The 23,937-nt window shown below is 43.7% G+C and overlaps 1 protein-coding gene across 6 annotated transcripts in view; it reads right to left on the bottom strand.

Annotated features, from left to right (window-relative positions):
• Positions 1-23,717, bottom strand: part of HHAT (hedgehog acyltransferase) — a 179,994-nt gene extending 156,277 nt beyond the window's left edge. For 4 of the 6 annotated variants that reach the window (XM_081121198.1, XM_081121195.1, XM_081121196.1 and 1 more), the window contains exons 1-3: positions 23,526-23,610; positions 14,366-14,499; positions 4,994-5,061 (exon numbers count right to left, since the gene is read on the bottom strand). In XM_081121198.1, the coding sequence (XP_080977324.1) occupies positions 4,994-5,061; positions 14,366-14,456 (159 nt within the window). In that variant the 5' untranslated portion in view covers positions 14,457-14,499; positions 23,526-23,610. Of the gene's footprint in view, positions 1-4,993; positions 5,062-14,365; positions 14,500-23,483 lie in introns of all 6 variants that reach the window. The other 2 variants (XM_081121197.1, XM_081121193.1) reach the window with 2 other exon arrangements.
• Between the last annotated feature and the right edge of the window lie 220 nt (positions 23,718-23,937).

A 23,937-nucleotide genomic window follows, 5' to 3' on the forward strand; every position in this document is an offset into this window, starting at 1 on the left:
AATCATTCACCTTGTGGAAAACTATTCTGAAGTAAGACTGTTCGGTGGAGGAAAATGAAATGGAGGAAAACACCAGCGAGGTCAGTCGAAGGAATGTTCGAGAACTGGAAAGTGGAGGCAACGAGTGTTTACATTAGAACATACTCACCAGTGAATGTTTATGTATTTCGAAACCAGATGGGAAATGATCTACCTTCCTACCAGTATTTTTCACTAGCATACCTCTTTTCTTCTCAGATAGAGAAAATATATATATTTTTGAATATATATTTACTGTTCATATATATAAATGGAGAGCTGAATATATTTACTGTTTTCCTTACCCTTGTATCCAGAATTTTTCAAAAGATGAAATAGAAACGCTAGACATTTTTGTGTTATTTCCTAAATAGCATTATGTACATATTATTTACTTTGAGATCACACCTAATTCCCAATCACACTGAACAAAAATAATCTGTGAACCTTTATAAGGTTCTGAGAAAACCTTTGTAAGATACTTGAACCCAGAAATGTTTCCCTGCACGTCCAAAAGCAGCCAGCTCACTTTAATGGCCTATAAATCTCCAAAGGGGAGAGGAAAAAAGGGGACGTATTTATAGGAATTATGCACAGAAGCAGTGCTGCTCTCTGGATGAACTCAGCCTAATGATTCATTTACCAATTATTGCAAGAGTTTTCTTTTCTTTCAACAGATACTTTGCTATTTCTAAAATAATTTGAGATAAATTATTTTACTGCTTGCAATTTTCAGAGACAAACACTCTTTTCCCCAGCCAATGTTTCCTCAAAGACAAAATGTTTTCATTAACCAAACTTTTTCTGTAAATAACAAAGTCTCTGCTTAAATGTCTTCACCATCCTGTACAGGTGAAGAAGATGCTCACGGGATGGGAGTGCCACCAGCAGGGCTAGCACTACTGCACTGCTCTACCAGGTACCACCCCAGTCTCTTAAATGGCCCTCATGATCTAAACCAGGAAAAGCAATCCAGGGTATAATAGGGGCAGGGAGGTGTTTTGTAGAAGAAGGAAAGAGAAAACCTCTCGAGGACTTAGTTAAATCAAGAGAACCTAATTGATGTGGGTAAGCTCTTTGAATCTCTTCAACCTGACTGCCAACCTAAACTCAGTAACTTCTCTGGCTACACCACTACCTACTTACTTCCTAGAAGTCGCTCCAGATTATGCCAGGCTTATGCATGTACTTGGTCAAGCAAGTATATAGATTCTGTCTCCCTGCCTTCCCTCCTCCATATTCCTCCCTTTCTTCCTAGAGCTAACAAAGAATGAATCACCTTTTTAAAAAGAAATGTTCAATTCTAGGTACAAAAAACTGTATTATTTTCCCCACAGCCTCAAACTGGAAAAACACTAACCACAGTTAATAAGGCTGGTCAATAAGTTAGGGACCCCGGTACTTGAGGAATGACAATGAAAATAAGTCACTGGATCAGCTTAATAGCAGAGGTAAATGACACAGGAAAGAAGCATTGAACCTAAAGATAGGTCAATGGAACCACACAATCTGAATAACAAAAAAATAGGCTGAAAACATAAACAGAACCTCGGAAACCTGTGGCATAATTACAAAAGCTCTAACACCCATGCCATTTGTGAAATCCTAGAAGGTAAGGAGAAAAAAAATGTGGGGCTGAAAAAAATACTCAAAGAAATAACGGCTAACAATTTTGCAAATTTGGCAAAAGGCATAAACCTACAGATTCAAGAAGCCGAATGAACCCAAATCAACTTAAAGATACCAATTAAAAGACAGATTGGCGCCCTGCTGGGTGCTAGGGTCCAGGAGATCTTAGTTTGATTCCCGGTCAGGGCACATGCTCGGGTTGAGGGTTTGATCCCCAGCTGGGGCGTGCAGGAGGCAGCCGATCAGTGACTCTCTCATTATTGATGTTTCTCTCTCTCTCTCCCTCTCCCTTCTTCTCTGTGAAATCAATAAAGACACATATATTAAAAAAAAGACAGATTGGCAGAACAAATTTTTAAGAAATGATCCCAGGAGCTCCATGCTGTCTGCAAGAAATTCACTTCAAATACAACAATGTAGGTAGGTTGAGAGCAAAAGGACGGAAAAAGATTGACTCTACAAACATCAATCAAAAGAAAGCAACGAGGACCCAAACACAGAACCACACATGTCTGGTCAACTGATTTTTGACAAAGGAGCAAAAACAGTTCAATGGAAGAGGGACAGTTTTTTCAACAGAAGGTGCTGTAGCAAGTGGCCATCCAGAAAGCAAAAATATAAAATAAAGAAGCCTCTACCTAAGTTAACACAAAAATTAACTCAAAATAGATCATAGGCTTAACTGTAAAATGCAAAACTGAAACTTTTGGGGAAAAGAATAGGAGAAAATCGTTGGGTATACAACTAGGCCAAGAGTTCTTAGACGTGACAGCAAAAGCACAATCTATAAAGGCGGGGGATCAATAATTAGACTTCTGTGAAACACCTTCCTAAGAAGATGAAAAGTCAAGCTAATATTTGCAAACCACCTATTTGATAAAGGAGTAGTATCTACACTAATTTTAAAAACTCTCTAACCTCAACAGTAAAAAACCAAACTAAGCCAAACAAACAAACAAAAAAACCCCACACACCAATAATCCAAGTAGAAAGTGAGCAAAAGGCATGAATGGAGTTTCACCAAAGAGGATACACAGATAACAAAAAAGCACATGAAAAGATGTTTACATCATTAACTATCAGGGAGATGCAAATTAGAACCGTGATGAGATATCACTGCACACTGATCAGAACAGCTAAAATTAAAAATGGTGATAACACCAGACGCCAGCCGGTATAAAGGAAAACTGAGTATCTCAGAGTCGCTGGTGGGAATGCGAAATGGTAGAGCCACTCTGGAAAACGGTTTGGCAATTTTTTATGGAAATAAACACATACTTATGCAATCCAACAGACTCCTGGGCATTTCTCCCGGAGAAATTAGAAACTTATGTCCGCACAAAAACCTGCACACAGATATTCACAGGAGGTTTATTCATGATAGCCAAAAGTTGGAAACCACCAAAATGTCCTTTCGTGGGTGGTCGAATGGTAAATCGAGGCCCATCCACAGCAAGGGTCAGCTACCCAATGAAAAGGAATGAACTTGGATGGCTCTCGAGGGCATTACGCTGGGGGCGGGGCTGGTCTCCCCGGTTTACACGCCCTGTGACCCCATTTCTATAACAATTCTCAAAATAACAAAATTAAGAGATGGAAAACAAAACAGTGGCTTCCACGGGTCTGGGTTCAGGAGGGGAGGGTGGGGATGACCAGAAAAAAGCGAGGAGAGGGAACTCCCTGTGGTTCTGCATCTGAATTGTGCTGGTGGTTAGGGAACAGGGAGGGAGAGGAGCCCTGCCCAGAGTCCCAGTGCCCAGAAGGGGTAAAACCAGAGTTGGATTTAGAGCCCAGTCAGCCTGACCTCTGCTCTGCCCCCTAAGGGTGGCTCTAGAGGAACTAGGGGAAGACTAGGTATTTATAGAACCTCAAAGGTGGTGACTCAGGCTCATTTGCATACCCATAATACCCTGTACACAGTACAATCCTTTCAAGCTTAAAAGACTTTTTTTTTTAACTTGACATTCCTAAGTACAAAGTACAAGAAACTTACTTCCAGAATTTCTTGTGAAAACTTAAGGCAGGAGGCACCTCTCAGGGCTAAAGAGCCACCATCAGCGCTCCAGGAGTTGCAGTTACTGGAGAAGGGACTTTGCCAGGGGCAAAGCATACTCTGGTTTCTCTTCAGATCGCATAAATCTTTCGCCTTTTACTAAAGATTTCCGTGGAGAGGAACAATTCTGAGTTTATACTCAATTTTTTGAGGCCTTGCTTTGGCAGGGCTAGCCTTAAAGTCGCAAAAGAAAGATGTTTAAAACCCTGTCTTGGGGTAGTTTTAGTAAAACCAGGTAATCCTGGCAACCCCGTGGTGTGGGTGCACCCCCCAGAGGGCATAGAGCAGGTTATTCTGAACTGCTTTCTGTTTGTCTGACAGATGTCTCCGTAGATGACAAGATTTGGCCTGACACTTGCTCTCCTGGAACTGGGGTGTAAGATTAGGATGGATAACTACTAGGCACCTGTGTCCTAGCAGCTACTGTTATGTTGGAAGGGGGTTCAGGCAGGTCCCCACACAGAGAGCACCCACCCTTCTCATCCCCCAGGGGCCCGTGATCTCACCCTTCCCTGCAGTTGCTTCTGATTTCTCTGTAACAGGGACTTACCCAGGCTCAAAGGCATTCCTGACTTGGGCTACCATTCTCCAAACTCTAACATCATCAAATGTTGGAGGGCTGTCATCAGACTAGGAAGAGTTCCTGGCTTTTGTTCCTCTACCCACCAGGTATTTCCACGAAGCTTTGCATGTAGATTGAATTTTCATTCACTGAATCACGTGTGAGTGGTTTTTTTAATTATTACTATTATTTAAGTAAGCCCTTAGTAGTAGGACTTGCGAGGTAGGTGGTATTGTGCCCACTTCAGAGATGAGGAAATCTGGGAAGCTTCATGTCATAGTGGAGTCTGAGATGTGGTAGGCTACCGAAGAACCAGGGGGGAGAGGGAAGGTGGGTTCCCAGGATGCCCTGCAGCAGTGTGGACAGCAGGGCACCTGGGGGCAGGAAGGAAAAGTTTCTTATAGTTGGCAACAGTCGGTTTAGGGATGTCAGGGGCCACATTTAATTCTAATAGATATGGCAAGGTCAGGAAGAAAGTTCCTGAACTTTACGAAATTTGTGTCACCTGATCAGGTTAGATAATCAGATTTCTGGTATCTCGAGAAGAGAACAGGGGACCGTAGGATGAAGACCGTGGGGAATGGCCTTACTCAACACAGCGTTCACACCTGGTGCAGCAGGAAGGACACTGCTACCCAACTGCTGATGACTGCTGTACCTGGGTCAACGCCAGCGCAAAGCGATGAGGAACACTGAAACTAGGTTTGAAAACAGGTTTATCCATTTCGTACCTTCTTTAATCCTCTAAACAAAGTGCCAATCGCCAGGTCAAATTCTTGGTCCAATTGTTCTTCATGTTCTGACAAGAAAAACAGTATCCATTAGTCACAGATCTAAATAAACTGGGTGGTTTAATAGCAGAGGCGCTAAAAGAAACTGGAATATGTCCTGGAAAAGCCGCCTGGGGACTGAGCTCCGGGCATGGAAACATGTCACACTCCTTGCTCTTCCTCTCCAATTTTCTGTGAGCTAAGTTCCTGGAAATACATGGTGGGGCTGCTGGAACCGGCCCTCCCGCTTGTAACAAGGCTCACCAAGGAGAGAGAGCTTCCAGCACAGGGGCCCACAGGAGGGATTAGTGCAAATGCCCCACTTGTATAGGTAATAAAAAAAATTTTATATATATATTTTTCAATCCGCACCCAAGGATACGTTTTTATTGATTTTAGAGAGAGAGGGAGAGAGAGATCTATGTGAGAAAGAAACATTGCTCAGTTGTCTCCCACATGCACCCCAGCTGGGAATCAAACCCACAACCTGCGTATATGCCCTGACCAGGAGTAGAGCACATGACCCTTCAGTGCATGAGACGACACTCCAACCAACTGAGCCACACCAGCCAGGGCAAAACTATTTTTAAACAGGCCATTCCACACAGTGATGGTGATCATAGCCTCAAGATAGGATATGATGCTAACAAGATTATAAAATGGAATCATATCATAGTAATAAGTATGTTTATAAGGCAAACAACACAATTGGTTTAAAACAAGATATAGTAAAAATCTTCAAATACTTTTTTTTTTTAATATTACAAATGTCCCTTTATCATTCAAATACTTTTTGAGGGTGTACAATAACCAGGCATGGTGTGAGATACTAGGAATGCTACAGAACAAGACTGGCATGTCTCTTGCCCTCCTGGGGCTTACTGCGCACTAACTAGGTAAGAGAGACAAGTGAAAAATAAAAAAATTCCAATAGTGCTGATGGTGCCAATGATACAGAAATAAGGAAGCTATGGAGGGTGAGTTTGGGGTGTGCATGTGATATATAGGAGGAAGCTGTGATATATAGTGGGTATGCATGGTGTTCAAGAGTGCCCTAAGTTGAAGATACTCAGGAGTCCGCAGTATAAGGGTAGTGATGAAGCCTCCAGAAATGTTGACATCACCCAAAAAGGCACAGAGTTACAGAAAAGTGCTCAGAACAAGGAAAAACCACTGCTATTGGACCAACAGAAGTACAAAAACCACAGAAGACCAAAAGGAGCTACCCAGAAAGATCAAAGGAAAACCAGAAAGAATGTGTTACTAAAACTCAGTCATCAAATGATGCTGATCTAGAGTAGAACCAAGGGGCAGATTCACACACACTAGATGCAAACAGCAGCCCAACCTCAAGCCAAAGGCAACACTGCCCCAGGAGCGACAGAAAAGGGAGGGGTCCTGAGCACTGTGCCAGGGGGCCGCATGGCACAGCTCTGCCACACACTCACATTGCATTCCACGTGACCCAGGAGGTGTGTGGAGGTGTGTGTGGTTGCAGCAGGCCCCTGGTCCTTTCTGTTACAGCTGCACACACGCCACATTGTGTGTGTGTGTGTGTGTGTGTGTGTGCACACGTGCACAGCCTCAAGCCTAGGGAACAGCTTGCAAGCAATCAGCAAGCTACTACGATCCAACAAAGAAGTAACAGGAACCTCTGGATTCATTAATGCAAACTGGGTGGAAAACCTCTCCGCTTCTTGACTTTGCGGTTTTGGCTTCACTTTCATACACAGAGCAACCTGTGTATAATTCTTCACAGAATTATAAAGAATTGAAACAAGGCAGAAACTTGAGTTCTTTCTTCCTCCTTTTTAAAAAGGGTACATTCATAAGCAGTGAAGTTCACATGCTAAGGCCAGACTTCCTGAAGCCGGAGCACACCTCCCTCTAGTGGGAAAAAGAAATTCTGTGCAGACAGGGGAATTATGACGCAATCCTGTCCAGCAGGAGGCGCTGTCCAGCTGAAAGACTATCTCCCACACATTTATAATTTTAAAGTTTCTAGTAGTCACATTTTTTAAAAGTTTTTGAAAAATGAAATTAATTTTAGTATATTTTATTGATCTCAATATATCCAAAACATTATTTCAATATGGAATCCGTATTAAACAATTGTGGATGTAAAGGAATATTACTTTACATTCCTTTTTCTTACTAATTAATTCTTCAAAGTCCAATGAGCATGTTATCCTAACAGCACATCTCAACTTGAAGTGGCCACATTTCAAGTTCTCATTAGCCACATGTCTAATGACTACAGCAGTGGACAGCATAGCTCTAGACCAAAATTCCCCCTCGGGTTTTGGAGAATTTTTACAAATCACCCTTGTCTGATTTCTCGACACAAACAAATGCTATACAACGTACATGTTAAATTGCAATATAAATCCATTCACAACCCTTTAGGAAATCAATGTCTTGAGTTGGCCAAAAATGCATTGCTACGGAATTCGGTTGACATAGGAGAACAGAAGGTGAGACTTGCAGCAGGAGCCCCTTCCCCAAAGAGCCCAGGCCCTCAGAAGTTCCCTGATTATACCTTCTAAGTAGGGATTTCATGCTCTCGCTCTTTGGGAGACCAGTTTTCATTGTAACTCACATATTACACTTAAGCAAGAGGATGCTGCGGAGACAGAGGAGCCCTCTCTGCCTGAGATATTTTCTCCCCACCACAGAGGCCTCACTGTAGGTGCCCTGGTTCCATTTTCCCAAAACTCAGTGCTGCACAGAAGTGCCTGAGAGCGTAGAAATGAAACAGGTTCTGCAGTTGAGCCCTCGTTACTGAATCAGCTGTTGGTTCTCTCTCCTACTACCCCCCAACAAAAGGATCCATCAAAACCCCATTCTACCTACTGAGTGAGAGAATTTGCATTTTAATCGCTGCCAATGGGCTCTGGTGGTAAACCATTTACTTAAAAGCTCTAACTAACCTACCCCTTTCGCCCGCAACATTTTCATGGGAAATCAGTTCTGGGGTGGGGTAGGATAATTGGGGGGCAGTGATCGGTGAGAGAGGACGTTACACACTCAGATGGCCTCCTGTGATACAAGTCTCCGCCCGGGAGTAGCAACCCAACCGGGGCTTAAGCGTCCTGCTGCTTCTATGCATTTGAAAACTTCTAATCAGCTCCGACTGGTTCTTTAGTTTTCTAGAAAGCCTGTGGGTACAGAAGACTGTGGTAGTAAATGAGAGTAGAGAAAGGGAGCAGAAAAAGAGGCTTCTAAAGAAGAGAAAATGGAATGGTGAGCAACTCTCAAATATTCCTATAAAATACCACATAGGGGAGGGATAAGGGGCTGGTTCTTGAGATGTGGGGGCTGCTTCCCTCCTCCTGTCTCCCAACTGCCACTTGGGGAATGAAAAAGCGATTTAGAAATCCCCCAAGTAAAAGGAAACTATATATGTAAACAGGATGCCAGGCAATAAAGGACAGAAATGGTCTCAAGCCTCCCTAATAGGGCTGCTCTTCTGCGACTCACCTGAGGGATTCTGGGTCTGTCGAGGCAGCCGGCCAGGAGTGCCATTAGCATGAGAGCCCTGAGGGCGCCCGGGGCAAGAAGATGCCCCCGACTGAGATGGAAACTAAGCAAAGAGGAAGCCGTAGCCCTGTGCACGGTCCCTGTATTTGATGGAACGTGGAGCACTGGCTGGGGGAGCAGGGAGTGAGGAGCTCCGAAGTCTAACACTAGGGCTGCCTCCCAGTGCCCTGCAGCCCGGGCCCTGGCCCAGGTCATTGTGAGAGTTTATTGAAAGCATTGAGAAAGCCGACTCCCTGAAAGCCGACACTCCCCTCCCCTGAGCACCATGTGGACATAGGAGGAAACCACCAGTGAGAGCCCGAAAGGAAGGGTGGGGTGCGAGACTTGGAAGCCCAGGAGGAAGGCTACTGTAAATAACACTGCTGTCTCCTATGACCCTGGCCACAGGCAACAGGAGAAACAGGGTCAGACAAAGCATGAAGTTATACCAGCACACCCTCGCTCAGGCCTCAGCTGTGCCCCAGCACCTCCTCTTAATCTGGCCATCAAGACAGTCTGTCCAGCCCTGGACTCCCGCAGGGGCTGTGCACTGGGCCCTTCCACAAAGGACAGTAAACTGAAGGGCCCCAGGTGGCCCAGCCCACAGTCAGCCAGCTCACCTGGTTCCAAGGCCAAGGTCACCTACTCAAGGCCAGGACCAGCAGCCTTTGTCTCCCCACCCTGAACTGCACCCCCTCCTTCCAGGGTTACTGGTGGGCCTGCAAAAAATAGAAAATCTCAGTATAAGCCAATAGACAGTAAATAGAAACAGCAGTCTAAGGCTTCCCCTTGCAGATGCTTCTCCGGGTTTTCACTGATGAGAACTCAACTGCTTTCATTCCAAGAACTGCACTAAATGGATGGAAACACAAGAATACAAGGCCCTCCTGTAGGCAGAGGCATTAATTCTTTCCGGGTCACCGCATGGCATACCATACCTCTCCTCAGGTTAAGTGTAAGCAGGGAGAAAGAGAAGTGTTTCTACCTCTGCTAAATCATAAAGCACAAGCTTAAAGCAGTAGGTCTGGACCAGCCACAATACTGCAAGCAGGGCACACAAGGAGAGGTCAGCAGGCACAGCAGCACCACTGCCCCAAGTATTTCCATGTGGCTTTGAGATGCTCTGTGCTTGGTAGAGTTGGGAAGAACAAGGGCTGTTCTGTTCGGTCCCTGCTGTGGATTTACCAAGAGGTTCCATTTGACTAAGGCTCTTAACTTTAGTGTGCTGTCCCTAAGGGCCCAACGACCACCATGCTATTGCTGATGGGAGGGAGCAGTGAACAAGCTCCACGCCCTGAGAATGCAGCTGTGCAGACGCCCACCGGCAGCAGTTCACTTAACAAATAAGTTTTGAGCCTCTAGTATGTTCTAGGCCCTGTATTTGCTCCAGATACAAATGTCCCCAAAAAGCTGACAGAAGAGTAATTTCCCAGTGACCTACATCTGTAATGCGAGAAAATAGCACTTTTTCCTGAATTAGAAAGTAAGACATGGAACCAGAATTCAACATTACCAGCTACACATAGACTTTGGCCAGGCAGGGAGACCGGCTTCCATGAGCTGAACTGGCAAAAGCATTAGAAATAAGACATTTCTTGGGATGTGGCCAAACCCTTTGGCACGGACATTAAAAGAAAAAGCATAAAAGATAAAGAAGCTTTAGGCTCGGGAGAGAAGAGTAATGAGTCAAACAGCATGAGAGCCTCTGAATCAGTTGAGGACCAGAAAAATGTTGTACTAGCCACAGAAGGATCTCCTCCCACCCCATCCCTGTAGCTACCGTGACTCAGAAAGGAAAAATTTAATTCCAGTGGGATAAGTTTTAACGTTTTTTTTAAATATATTTTTTATTGATTTCAAAGAGAGAAGAGAGAGATAGAAACATCAATGATGAGAGTCACTGATCAGCTGCCTTCTGCACGCTCCCTACTGGGGACTGAGCCTGCAACTCACGTATGTGCCCTGACCGGGAATCGAACCCAGATCTCTTGGTTCATGGGTTGATGCTCAACCACTCAGCAACAATGGCTGGGCAAATTTTAAAGTTTAATAGTAGAATAGACAAAAGGGCTTTACCTTTAAAGCAAGGTACTTTAGGAAATTAAATTATCTATAAATACAAGAGTGGCAGAATAGAATGAAATATTGGAACTAGAGTTTAAACCCAGTTCTATTATTTATTTGATGTGTGAACTTGGACAAGTTATATTTTCAGCCTCGGTATCCTCCTCTGGGTAAAGTATAACACCAACTGTGGTAGAGAGACTCCAAAGATAGCCACTACCAATCCCCTGTACATACACTCTACTCCAGCCATAAAGAGGTATAGTCTTTCCTTCCCTTAAATCTGACTGGCCCTGTGATTTACTTTAACCAATAAATGAGGCAGACAGGACCCACACAACTTCCCAGGTTGGGCTTTAAGAGATCTGAAGTCCCTAGTTTTGTGTACTTGCAACACTCCCTCTTGGAACTCAGCTGTCCTGTTATGAGAAATGTAAGCCATGTGGAGAGTTACTTAGAAAGAACCACAGCACTCCAGTTGACAGGCCCCAGCTGAACTTTTGGCTGACAGCCAGCCATGTGAGTGAACTGTCGTGGACATCTCAGCCCAGTGGAGTCACCATATGACAGCCCCAGGTAACAACACATGAAACAAAAGAACAGCCCAGCTAAGTCAAGTCCAGGTTTATTAAAAACAAAGTCTCACCAAACGCAAAAATCAATCAGTGAAATCAATCACATCAATAGGTTAAGAAAGAGAAATCATATGATCATATCAATATATGCACAAAAACCAGTTGACAAAATCCAACACTCATTTATGATTAAAACTCTCAGCAAATTAGAAATAGAGGGAAACTTCTTCAACTAGATACAGAACATCTACAAAAATCTACAGCTAACATTATACTTAATAATGAGAAATTAGAAGCTTTCTCGCTAAGGAAAAAGGATAGCGTGTCCCTCTCACCACGCTTTTTCAATATCATGCTGCAAGTACTAACTAATGCAATAAGACAAGAAAACAAAATAAATCATACACAGAATGGAAAGGAAGAAATAAAACTGTCTTTGTATGCAGATAACATGACTATTATGAAGGAAATCCAAATAACTGACCCCCCAAAAATCTCTGGAATAACAAATTAGAGCAAGGCTGTATGATACAAAATTAATATACAAAAGTCAATTATTTTCTTATGCATCAGCAATGAACGAGTGGAATTTGAAATTAAAAACACAGTATCATTTATATTAGCTGTCCCCAAAATGAAATACTTAAGTATAAATCTAGCAAATATGTACAAGTTATATGAGGAAAACTAGAAAACTCTGATAAAAGAAATCAAAGAAGAACTACTGTTAAGATGTCAGTTATTCCAAACTTGATCTACAGATTCAGTGCAATTTCAATCAAAATCCCTGCAAGCTATCTTATGGATATTGACAAATTGATTTTAAAGTTTATATGAAGAGGCAAAAGATCCACACTAGCCAACACAATATTGAAGGAGAAGAACAAAGTCAGCAAACTAACACCACTCAACTTTGAGACTTAATATAAAGCCTCAATACTCAAAAGCATGTGGTATTGGTGAAAGAATTGACAAACAGATCCATGAAACAGAACAGAAATCCCAGAAATAGACCCACATAAATATAATCAACTAACCTTTGACAAAGGAGCAAAGGTAATACAATGGAGAAAGACAATCTTTTCAATGAATGGTGCTGGAACACCATTCCGTGGCTGTTCATTCACATGCCAAAAAATGAATCCAGACATGGTCTATATACCCTTCACAAAAATTAACTCAAAAATGAGTATCATAGATCTTAATATAAAATGCAACACTATAGAACTCCTAGAAGATAACATAGAAAAGACTCTAGATAACCTTGGCTATCACGACTTCTTAGATACAGCACCAAAGGCACAATCCATGAAAGGAAAAACTGATAAGCTGGACTTATTAAAATTAAAATTTCTGTTTTATAAATGACACTGTCAAGAGAATGAGAAGACAAGCCACAGCCTGAAGAAAATATATGCAAAAGACTTATCTGATAAAGGGCTGTTATCCAAAACATGCAACAACAAAAAACTATTAAAATTCAAGGATAACAAAATGAACAACCCAATTACAAACTGGCCAAAAACTTGACAAACACCTGACCAAAGAAGATATATTAATGGGAAATAAGCCTATGAAAAGATGTTCCACACCATATGTCACCAGGAAATGCAAATTAAAATAATCAGGTACCATTACACACCTATTAGAATGGCCAAAATACAGAACACTGACAACACCAAGTGCTGACAAGGATGTGGAGCAACAGGAACTCATTCATTGCTGGTGGGAATGCAAAATGACACAGCCACTTCGGAAGACAGTTTGGCAGTTTCTTATAAAATTAAAAATACTGTCACCATACAACTCAACCATTGCTCCTCGGTACTTACTCAAAAGAACTGAAAACTTAAGTCCACACAGGATACCGCACATAGATGTTTATAGCATCTTTATTCATTACCAGCCCTGGACCACAGTTCTTTTGGAGGTTGTTTCTGCAGCCTAGCCTGTCTTCTAAATAATATACCATCTCAATGGGCTGTTCTAAAGATTGAAGGAGACATAAAATGCCTAGATATAGAGTAGATTACATAAAATGCTTAGACACAGAGTAGGTTAGCTCTTTCCACATGGGCCCTGGGAGCTCAGAGGCTCCAGACGGGGAATGATGCCTTGACCCAACAACACTCCTCATCTACTTTAGATGATCAGTCTCGGCACCCACACCCATGGCTTTGAGAGAGACATATGTAGAGTGGGAGAAAAGTTAATCCTGGCAATGCATAAGGAGGTGGGGGCTGAGGGCCAAGCACTCTCAGCTGTGCTTTCCAAACCCTACGTTTGCCATTTTAAGTGACCACAACTACAGATTCCCCTGCCTTAAGAGAAAGCCTTAGCTCCTCAGCTGAATATATAAGATCTTTCACACTCTATCCCTACTTTTTTATCTAAGCTCAATTCTTGCCACTCTCCCTTTGCACTCTATACTCCAGTCCTAGTGAGTGGTTTGTAGTAACCAGATCATGCTATGTTTTCTCATACCCAGTGGCACTGCACACACTTATCCACTTGCCTGCAAACTCATCTCTGTCCACAGATCCTCTGCCCTTCTCATCTGGCTGACTCCTGTTCTTCCTTAAGTAGCATATGGCCACCAAACTAAAGACAGTATTTCCCAGCCTCCCGGTTGTGGCCACAAAACTCAGTTCTGGCCAACTGGATGTGAGAAGTCATAAGGGTACCTAGTCAAGCTGCCCTTAAAGGAAAGGAGGGTTCCCAACCTTCTTCCAGTGGGCTGGAATGTAGACTTGGTGATGTCTCCTCTTCAAAATACACACAAGAGTACTAAAGACAGAGGAGCAAGAAGAGGAAAGGAGTCTGGGCCTCCAACACCATGAGGTGCCTACAGATGTCTGCAAAGAGTAATGGTGAGAGAGAAATGTCAGAGGTTACTGCGAATTATGAATGGAAATCTCCTCGTGGCCTTCAATAGCCATTGAATCAAACCCTCCTATTACAAAAGACTAGCCACAGGATCACCTAAGAGATTCAGGATTAGGGTGGAAAACGCCACTGACTCAGGCCATTGAGTCAAACTGTCCAAGAAAAGGGAAAAGCAAAGTGGGGCCCAACTCATCCCAAGAGCATGAGACCATCTTCCTGAATCTTCCACCTCTGAGCACTCCCTCCTACCTTCATTTCTGGATACAAGTTCAGAAAAGTGGGGACTTACCTCTGGAGGTTTTGTAAACTTCATAGAAAGAATAGAAGTGGAAGCCTAGTGAAGCAAGCACGTAAAAAGACAGTTCCCATCGGGGTAGCATTGCTTCTTGTGGCAAAAGGTCCTGATGCCCAAGTTGAGAGTTTCTAGACAGAGAAACAGAAATAAAAACATTAAGCCATGGACGTGACACTAGAACACAGAACATTACCACCAGTCACTTTAATAGTTCTCCCAGGGACCCGTCACTATTCAGGGTGATACAGATACGACCTCCTGCCAGTTACCTTACACGCACCCAGCAGTCCAGGTGGGCCGTTCTTTCCGTCTGAGCTCCTGCAGCCCCATCTGCCTCCCATCATAGTGTACACCAGACAGTTCTGTCCTCACTGCCTGACACACCTATCTGTCCCCATGGAGTGGACCTTTAGGAAGCAGGGACCATGGTCTCTGAGTCACCAGCACCTAGCACAGGGCATGTGATCTAGCAAGAAGGGAGTACAAATTGCTCCATGAATTAAAAATAGCTTCAAAAGCCTGAGCAAAAGCAAAGCACAAATCATCTCCAGCCTCTACTGTAATAAGTACTATTTACAGATTACCTATGCCAAGAAAGCACTTCACAAGCATCACCTCATTTAATCTTCATGACAATTCTTTGAGGTTAGTCATTCTGGTATCCTCATTTAACACAAGAAAAAACCCAGGCCCAGAAAGGTCAAGAAACCTGCCCCAAATCACACAGCTAGTAAGCATCTGAGCTGAGGTTCATACCCACCAACTGTAACTCCAGAGCCTTCCCTCAGCCACCTCCCTCTTCTTACAGAGGGCATCAGGTTCATTTTTTCCCAACATCTATGATGAAATCAATCCATCAGGAAAGTTAGCAGGTAATATAAGCTACATAAATGCAAAAGAATTTGTTATGTATAATTTAGATACCCCCTTAAGAAGCAAAGAAAAACTGAAAATTAACTAGATGTAATAAAAATACACATGAAATGCCTAACTCGTACATTCCTTAAAAGATTTACTCAAGATCAATTAAACCAAACCAATTGAGCTCAGATATAAGAGGGGAAAGTCAGCAGTTACATAGAGATAAGGGCTGAGTAAAACTGAAATAGTTCTAAATTTAGGAACAAATGAGCATTCTGGAAACCACGAAGCAATAAAAGCAAAGGAGCTTGTGCCCACTGAAATGACGGTGGTTTTGGAGAAAATGAAATGGCAGGGCAATCTTCTAGCACATTCAAAAAAACTGCTGAGACTTTTGCTCTTTTCCAGGGTCCAATTTAATGAAACTGAAACCTATTCTACAGAATGTGAATTACATGACTTTTGCCAGAAAACCCAAATCTAGACACATCATGTCTTCTAACATCTCAGTTTTCTCCAAACCCTATTAAAGAGTCTTAGAAAGAGTCTCATTCTTCTACTCACATAATACTAAGGGGCAACACTTCTCCAAACCCAGAAGAATGATTGGACAGATCGGAGGAGGTCTGCTGAACTGGGCAAAAAGTGGAATTACAGAATATTTTAGCATACCACTGCTTCCAAATATGCACCGAAATGTCATATTACATGTCACTGCATAGGAAGCCATCCCAACACAGTGGCTAAAACATAGGCCTGTCCTTCCTCTTTATTCTGTGGGATGGCAATCTAGGCACTTCTGCTGATCTCACCTGGCATCACTTATGACTAAGTCACACCATGGCTCAAAGGGGACGGGAGGGGGGAGGGGCAGCAAGATGACCTCGCCCACACGTCTGGCATTTGGTGCCAGCTGTGTCATTCTCCTCCATGTGGACACTCATCCTCCAGGAGTCTAGCGCTTTCACAGCACGGTGGCTTCAGGGTTTCAAAAGAACAAAGGCAAGAGGTGCAAGGTCGCTGAGGACCAGGCTTCAGAATTCACAGGACATTCTGTTGGTCAAAGCAAATCAAAAGGCCAGTCCAGATTCAACAGGGAGGAGAGAAGAGATTCCATCTCTTTAGGGGAGGAGCAGCAGTGGCCCCTTAAAAGGGGGGCGGGGACATGGCCTACCACACCAGAACGTCAGAGTTCCTGATAAATCAAATCTGGAAAGTTAGTGGAAAAACTACATTTCACAATGGGCCTTTATTATATAAAATGTCAAAAGGGGGGCAGAGAGGGAGGGAGGGAGAGAGAGAAAATGAAAAAATAATTGTGCTCCCAAATCAGAGTTTCAAAATCAGTGGGGACCTTATTGTCATCTGGTCTAATCTCCAACGGATCTGGGAATTCCATTGACAATAACCTGCTGGGCGATTTCCAGGAACTTCAAAAGGAAGGGAAACTATGCTTCTAAGCAGTTCTGATTCTTGCCCTGGTTTTTTTCCTTAAACTAAGTCCAAGTCTGGCCCTCTGTTTCTAAAAAACCTTCTGCCACTAGTCCTATTGCACCTTCTGGAACTAAAGGCATGAGGCAGGATAATGTGATGGTTTGGAGGATGACACTGGAGTCAGACTGCCAAAGTTTGAATCCCAGATTTGCTACTTCCTAGCTGTGTGCCCTAGGTCAAGTTGCATAACCTCTCTGTGCCACAATTTCCTCATCTGTAACGCAGGGAAAATAGCAACTCTCAGAGGGTTGCTGTGAGAATTAATGAGTTTACAAAATATAGTGTGTTGGGCATAGTAAGCTATGAAATGTGTATTCTTATTGTTTTAAATATTATCGATATTACTCTAAAACGGCTTAATAATACTCCCTCAAATATTTAAAGATAATTAGTACCACCCACTCCATCCCAAGCCCTCTTCCAGGACAGACATCCACAATGCCTTCAACCATTTTTTCAATGACTTGGTTCCCAGGCCCTTTACCATTCCGTCAGCTGTCCCTTTACCATACAGGTACCTAGAGCTGAACCCAGAACTCCAGATGTGGCAGAGTGAGAGGAAGGTAAGATCTCACTTCTCTTTTTTCAGAAACTATACTTCCAATAATAAAATCTTATGCTCATTTCTTCAACAAATATTAATGAGCTCTTACTGAAAATCAAGAACTGCTCTTTGTGGAGATAAAGTGTAAAAATTTTATCTGTGAGCTTCCTCCAAATATGACTCCCCAGAAATGTCCATGGGCTAATCCCCGGAACCTGTAAATAGATTACCATACACGGCAAGGGGACTTTGCAGATGTGATGAAGTTAAAGATCTTGAGATAGAGACATTATCCCTGATTATCCACGTGGGCCCAATGTAGTCACAAGGATCCTTCAGAGGGAGGAAGAAGGGTCGGAGACAGAGAAGAGGTCATGATGGGAGCAGAGGTTAGAGTGATGGGCTTCCAGGGACGAAGGAATGCAGAAGGCATCGGAAAGCATCGACAGAACAGACCTCTCACCTCCACCCCCCGCCTCCAGAAGGAATGCACCCTGCACACCCACTTGGACTCTGACCTCCAGAGCTGTAAATACGTTTGTGCCGGCTTAAGCCACTAAGTCTGTGGTCATTTGTTAGGAAGCAACAGGGAACTAATGCACCGTCCCTGCCTCATGCGAGGAAACTCCTTAACTGAAAGGATCTATATAAAACATCAGACTATTTTAATCCAATTGTTATAAAGTTCAATTGCAAGAAAATTAAATCTGAAAACAAAACGTTGTATTCAGTTCTCACCTTAGCTTTTTTTTTTTTTTTTTTTGGCTTCTGCCTCACACTGATATTAATCTTAACATCAAACATAACTCTAAGTCTTTTTATATGAACCGCCCTTAAGCCAGATGTGTGCTGCTGAAGATTGGCGATAAGGAGTCGGTTTTACAAATCCCTCACTCAGAAGAGCCACGGATGTGATACTGTATTCTTTCCCCTGAAAATTCTCAGCCTGTTTTAAACCTCTTGCATCACCAAGAATTATGCCCATCACCTTAGACTCCCCAGATTAGGAGCATCTGAATGAACCAAATAGTTGACAATATTTTAAGTACAGTTTGTATTAAAATATACTTAAAGAAAAAAGTGTAAGGTTTTCAAAAAGCGGACTCACTCCAGTAATCACCGCTCAGATTAAAAATTAAATGCCTGAAGCCCCTTCTGTCCTTTCCTTTAAGTCCTGACCACTCGCCTGACATTTATCCCCCTGGTTTATTTAATTTTGCCCGTTTTTGAACTTCACGTAAGCGGAATCACATAGAACTTCCTCCGTTGTGTCTACCTTCTTTTTGCTTAGCTCTGGATTTGTGAAGTTCATCCACGCTGGGTGTGAGGCAGTAGTCTGTTCACTCTCATTACTGTAGAGTGTTGCATTGTGTAAACAATTTATTTAGGCTTCTATCCACCCTACTACTGATGAACACGTGGGCTGCTCCACCTTGGGGCCATTCTGAATAACACTGTTCTGCATAGTTTTACACGACTCCCGGAGGCCTTCCTGTTGGGCGTTTACCTGAGAATAGAGGAGCTGGGTCATAGATGTGTATGTACAGCTTTAGTAAGTGACAGCACAATTTCCAAAACAGTTATACTAATTTCCATGCCCATGAGCAATGAGCGCTCCAGTCTGTCACATCCTAACCGGCACTGAGCGTCGACAGTCTCTTTCATTTTAGCCTCTCTGCTGAGCATATACTGGTATCTCATTTGTAGTTTTAATTAGCCTTTCCCTGATGACTAATGAGGTTAGCCACCTTTTCACGTTCCTTGGGAATGTGGAGATGCTCTTTTCTGAAGTGACCTGCCACGTTTCTATTTGACTGTCCATCTTTTTGATAATGTAGACGTTCTTTCCACATTCTGGGTATGAGTTCTTTATTGGATCTATGTATCCCATTCTGTAGCACGCCTTCTCACTCTCTTTATGGGATCTTTAGATGAGCACAGGTTCTTACCAATGTTTCCCTTTATAATTAGTGCTTTTTGTGGCCCATTCAATAAACCTTTGTCCCTGGGTCATAAAGATACTTCACTTCGCGTTCTTCCAGAAGCTTTCTTGAGCTAGCGCTCACATTTCGCTGTATGGTGTATCTAGATTAATTTCTGTACATGGAATGAGGTGGGTCAAGATTCATTTTTGTCCATATGGACATCCAATTGGCCCAGCACCGTTTACTGAAAAGGCTGTCCTTTCTCCTCTACACTGCAGTGTCACCTGTCATATGTGTGAGCCTGTTTATGGATTCTCTACTCAGTCCCATTGTCTGTGTAGCTTGGTGCCAATACCATCCTTACATACTATATATTGATCTAGTAGCTTAACTCATTCATCTTTGGTCTTTTTCTTAGATTGTCTAGAATTTCCAAATAAATTTTCAAATTGGCTCATCAATGCTTCTTTTTGAAAAAAAAAAAAAATCTGCTGGGATTTTGATTGGGACTGTACTGAATCTATAGATTTATTTGTGGAGCAATGACATACCCTCCATTATTTTATATCTTTCAATTCTCTCAATGTTTTAGCTTGCAAGGAATTTTTATCATGAATGGATGCTGAATTTTAGCAAATAACTTTTCTCCTTTATTCTGTGTATGTGGTTAAAGTACATTTATTGGTTTTTCTAATGTTAATTTGCATTCCTGGAATAAGTCCAACTTGGTCATGGTTTAATATCCTTTTTATACATTGTTAGATTTCATTTACCAATACATCATTTTAAGACTTTTGCATATTTTTGTGAGAGTGTGATGTCCTTATCAAGCTTTGGAAACAAGGTTATGCTGGCCTTCTAACAGCAGCCAGGGAATGTTCCCTTCTATCTCTCTCTTTTTTTTAATGTTTGTAATATTTCACAAGTGAAGCCATCGGGGCCTGGAAATTCTGCTATGGAAAGGATTTTAACTATAATTTAATTTCTTGAATACACAGAGAATTATTCAAATATTCTAGTTCTTATGTCTTAGGTGAGGCATTTTATTCAAAAAGCTTGTCTATTTTACATAAATTCCCAAATGTATTACCATAAAATTGTTCAGAATAACAACCTAAGATCTTATTTTTTTAAATGTCTGTGGGAAATGTAGTGATAACTCTTTTTTCTTCCATACACTGGGACTACCGTACACCATTTAGGTTCTCTCAAAAAAAAAACAAAAAAACAAACAGGCTGTCATGCACTATATGACACACCTCCACTGTCACACGAACATGCTCCACTGAAGGAGTAGAGCAGGCAGAGAACGTAAACAATCCAGCAACTCCCTCTAAACAGCTTTTATCACCAGAAACAACTGTGAACCTGAGCACTAACTAGAGAAGGAAACAGCTATTAGTAATGACCTCGGGTGGCCAGCGAGAACTCAGAAGAAAAACAACCGCTAGGCGGGGTGTGTAACCTAGGACACCCTCCCAGGTATCCATAGGGAGAATGGACTTAAAAATGTTTTTCTCATACATTTTTATTTTCACAAACCTCTAACTGAAATTCAGGATTTCATTTGGTTCTAAATGTGGACAACAAACCACACCAGTAAGAGCAACTTTGGTGACATTGTCACCAGTAAGAGTCACAGATATTTTCATATCACAGCGCTGCTGTTGCAAATATTGCAAAATATCATTTACATGGGCATCACTACTCTTAAATTATGACAGTTAATTTCAAACAGTACTGAATTTTGTTACTTAATGCCTTAAGAAAGAAACATCAAATACTCTATTACAGATTTGGTTTTTTCACACAATTTTGAAAACTTAGTTTCAATATAATTTTAACTCTCTGAATATATATAATTTTTAAATTCTCACCTGAGGACATACTTAGAAAGAGGGAAGGAGGGAGAGAGAGAAAGGCACCAATGTGAGAAACATCGATCGGACAGAACCCACAACCCAGACGTGTACCCTGATGTGGAATCGAACTGGCAACCTTTCAGAGCATAGGATGACATTCAACCAACTGAGCCACTCCGATCAGGCTATTTTTTAATACTGCATTACACTTTATTGTGATAGGTTGGCTGAGGTATATGTGGAAACTTAGAACAATTTAAATAATGTTTCTTTTGGTGACTAGAGTATATGACAGGAAAAGAGGGGTACATTTAAAAGATGATATTTTACACAGAGTCCTTGTAAAATATTACTTTCCAAGAAGATCGTTTAAATGTACTTTACCAGGTAGGCCTCATTTATACAATGAGTTAGACCAGGCTTATTTGAGATGTAAACATATACTTTGAAGAATGAATTGGGACCTATGCATGGAGAAGCAAGTAGGGCCATTTATTTCAGAACCCAGGATGCATTTATATACAATTGGACATGCCAACGAATATAGCACAAGTTAGACGGGTTCTTTCTACCCATTCACCACAAAGCTGGTAGTCTGCATCTCAATTGTACTTGATAAATATGATGCCTAAGTACAATTTACTTTACCACGGTTATGCTGATAATTATTTGTGTCTCCTCTTGGAAGTGCAAACTAAAACTTTTGGCTTATGACTCTGGCTTATTGTCATTCAAGTTTCCCTATGAATATTTTTTAATGCCTTTTAAAAATAGGCTGCCCCAGACTCCAAAGAGGTCCATGGCACACAAAAAAGACAAAGAACCCCTACAAGAAATCAAGGACTTCATCCAAGCCAGGGAATTCCAATGCAACACCTCAGGAGCGCTTCCCGTTAGCCAGGCCCTGGCTGGAAGCAGGAGACACACAGGTAAGGCCCACCCTGGCTGGTGCCTGATGTTATCTGCAGAGTTCCCACCAACATCTAACCACCCACAAAAATGACTGCTCTCTCCGGAGACTTGGCCTTCACCCTGTTAGTCGGTATAACCTGCTTTCCAAGGAGGGAGCAAAGTAAACAGGAGGGAAAGCACAGGCTTTAATCCAAAAAGAGGAACACTCCCAACATTTACCAGTTTGTGGCTTTGGCATCTCCTCTGAGCCTTTCTTTATTCTCCTGTAAAAATGGACAACACTACCTATCCTTTCCAGTTACCAGGAGGTTTAGAAATAAAGAATGTAAAGCATCTGACAAGTACATTGTCTCTGTGAATATTAGTTGAATCTTTCAGGTCAAGACTGCCCTTACCCGACACGTAATCACAGTTAGGGACTGCCACAGAGAAAGGAGGGGGGGAAGTATAGGAAAGATGGAACATAAAGAATGGAAGGGAGCCCTGGCTGGTTTGGCTCAGTGGGTGTTGGCCTGCAGACTGAAGGGTCGTGGGTTCGATTCCTGATCAAGGTCAGCTACTTCGGTTGCTGGCTCCATCCCTGACCCCAGTCGGGCCTGGTGCAGGAGGCAACCAATCCATGTGTCTCTCTCACGTCCATGGCTCTCTCTCTCCCTTCCACTCTCTCTAAAAATCAATGGAAAAAATATTCTCGGGTGAGGATTTAAAAAAAAAAAAAGAGTGGGAGGGAAGGGGGAAAAATCATACTTATTCTTCAAATTCCAGTATAAAAAGCACCCCCTCCTCCGTGAGGCCTGCCCTCTGTGCTCCTGTGTTCCCACAGCATTTACAACACAGAAGCAAACGCCCAGCTCTGCGAATGAATGAATGAGTGAATGAATGAATGAGTGAGTGAATGAATGAATGAATGAATGCACGAATGACACACAACAGAAAGTAAACAATGAGTCTCTCCCCCTACAATGCGGACCGGCGAGGGTGCCCAGCCACTAGTCTGACTGCCCGGACCCAAGAGCCACGAACCAAAAACACGGCACATTTCTTAAGTCAATGCCCCCCTCGGGCCCGTCGCGCCCACCGTGGCCGGGATCGCGCGGGGGAGGCCCTTTCCACACCAAGACCAGTGCCATCTAAAGGCTGGATTTGGAAGAAAAGAGGGACACCGAGTAGAAAGCAAAAGGCATCTCTAACTTTGGGGGTCACTGGAGGCGCAGCCATCAGGCAGGGGCACTTCTCATACTGCCCAGGGGACCAGCGTCCGCAATTCCCCGCAACAGGGAGGAAAACGCGGGACGCAGCCCGGGCGAGGGGCCGCTGGCAGGGCCGCGCGTGGACCCCGCCGGCGGGCGCACGGCCACGGTCCCGGCGCCTTTGTCTCCACCGCAGGACCAGGCGCTTCCTCCGTGCCCTCGGGCGCGCACGCGGGAGCCGGGGTAGGAAACGGAAAGTATCCGGTGCATTTCTTTTTTGTGTCAACCGAGTCCCCGAAGCAAAAAAAAAAAAAAAAAAGTCACCTAAAACGTCCCCGGGGCCCGCTGCGGTCACCAGCTACCCACCTCCGGGCTGTCCCGGGCGGCGGCGGCGGCCACGCGCGCCCCGGGTTCCCAACACCCGTGTCCGCACTTCCGAGTCCCGGCGGCGGCGGCGTTGGCGGAGGGGCTCCCGGAGGCCGCCCTCTTCCCGGCGCGGCCGTTGCCGGAGCAGCCCCGCGCGCGCGCTCGGAGCACGTCCCGCCCCCGGGCCGCGCGCCCTGGGCCCGGCGGGCGGCCGGCGGGGGGCGGCGCTGCGGCGCGGGGGCGAGCGGGCGCGCTCCGGGAGGGCACCGCCGGGGGGGCGGCCCGCCTCGCCGCCCTGCCTGCGCCCCGCGTCGGCCGGCGGGGCCCCGACCGCGCTCGCGCCTGGGCTCCGGGCTCCGGGCTCCGGGCTCCAGGTCCTGTGCAGAGCTGCGCGCGGGCCTCTCCCCCACCC

Source organism: Miniopterus schreibersii (genome assembly GCF_964146895.1).
Source record: "Miniopterus schreibersii genome assembly, chromosome: 19".
NCBI classification, from domain to species: domain Eukaryota; kingdom Metazoa; phylum Chordata; class Mammalia; order Chiroptera; family Miniopteridae; genus Miniopterus; species Miniopterus schreibersii.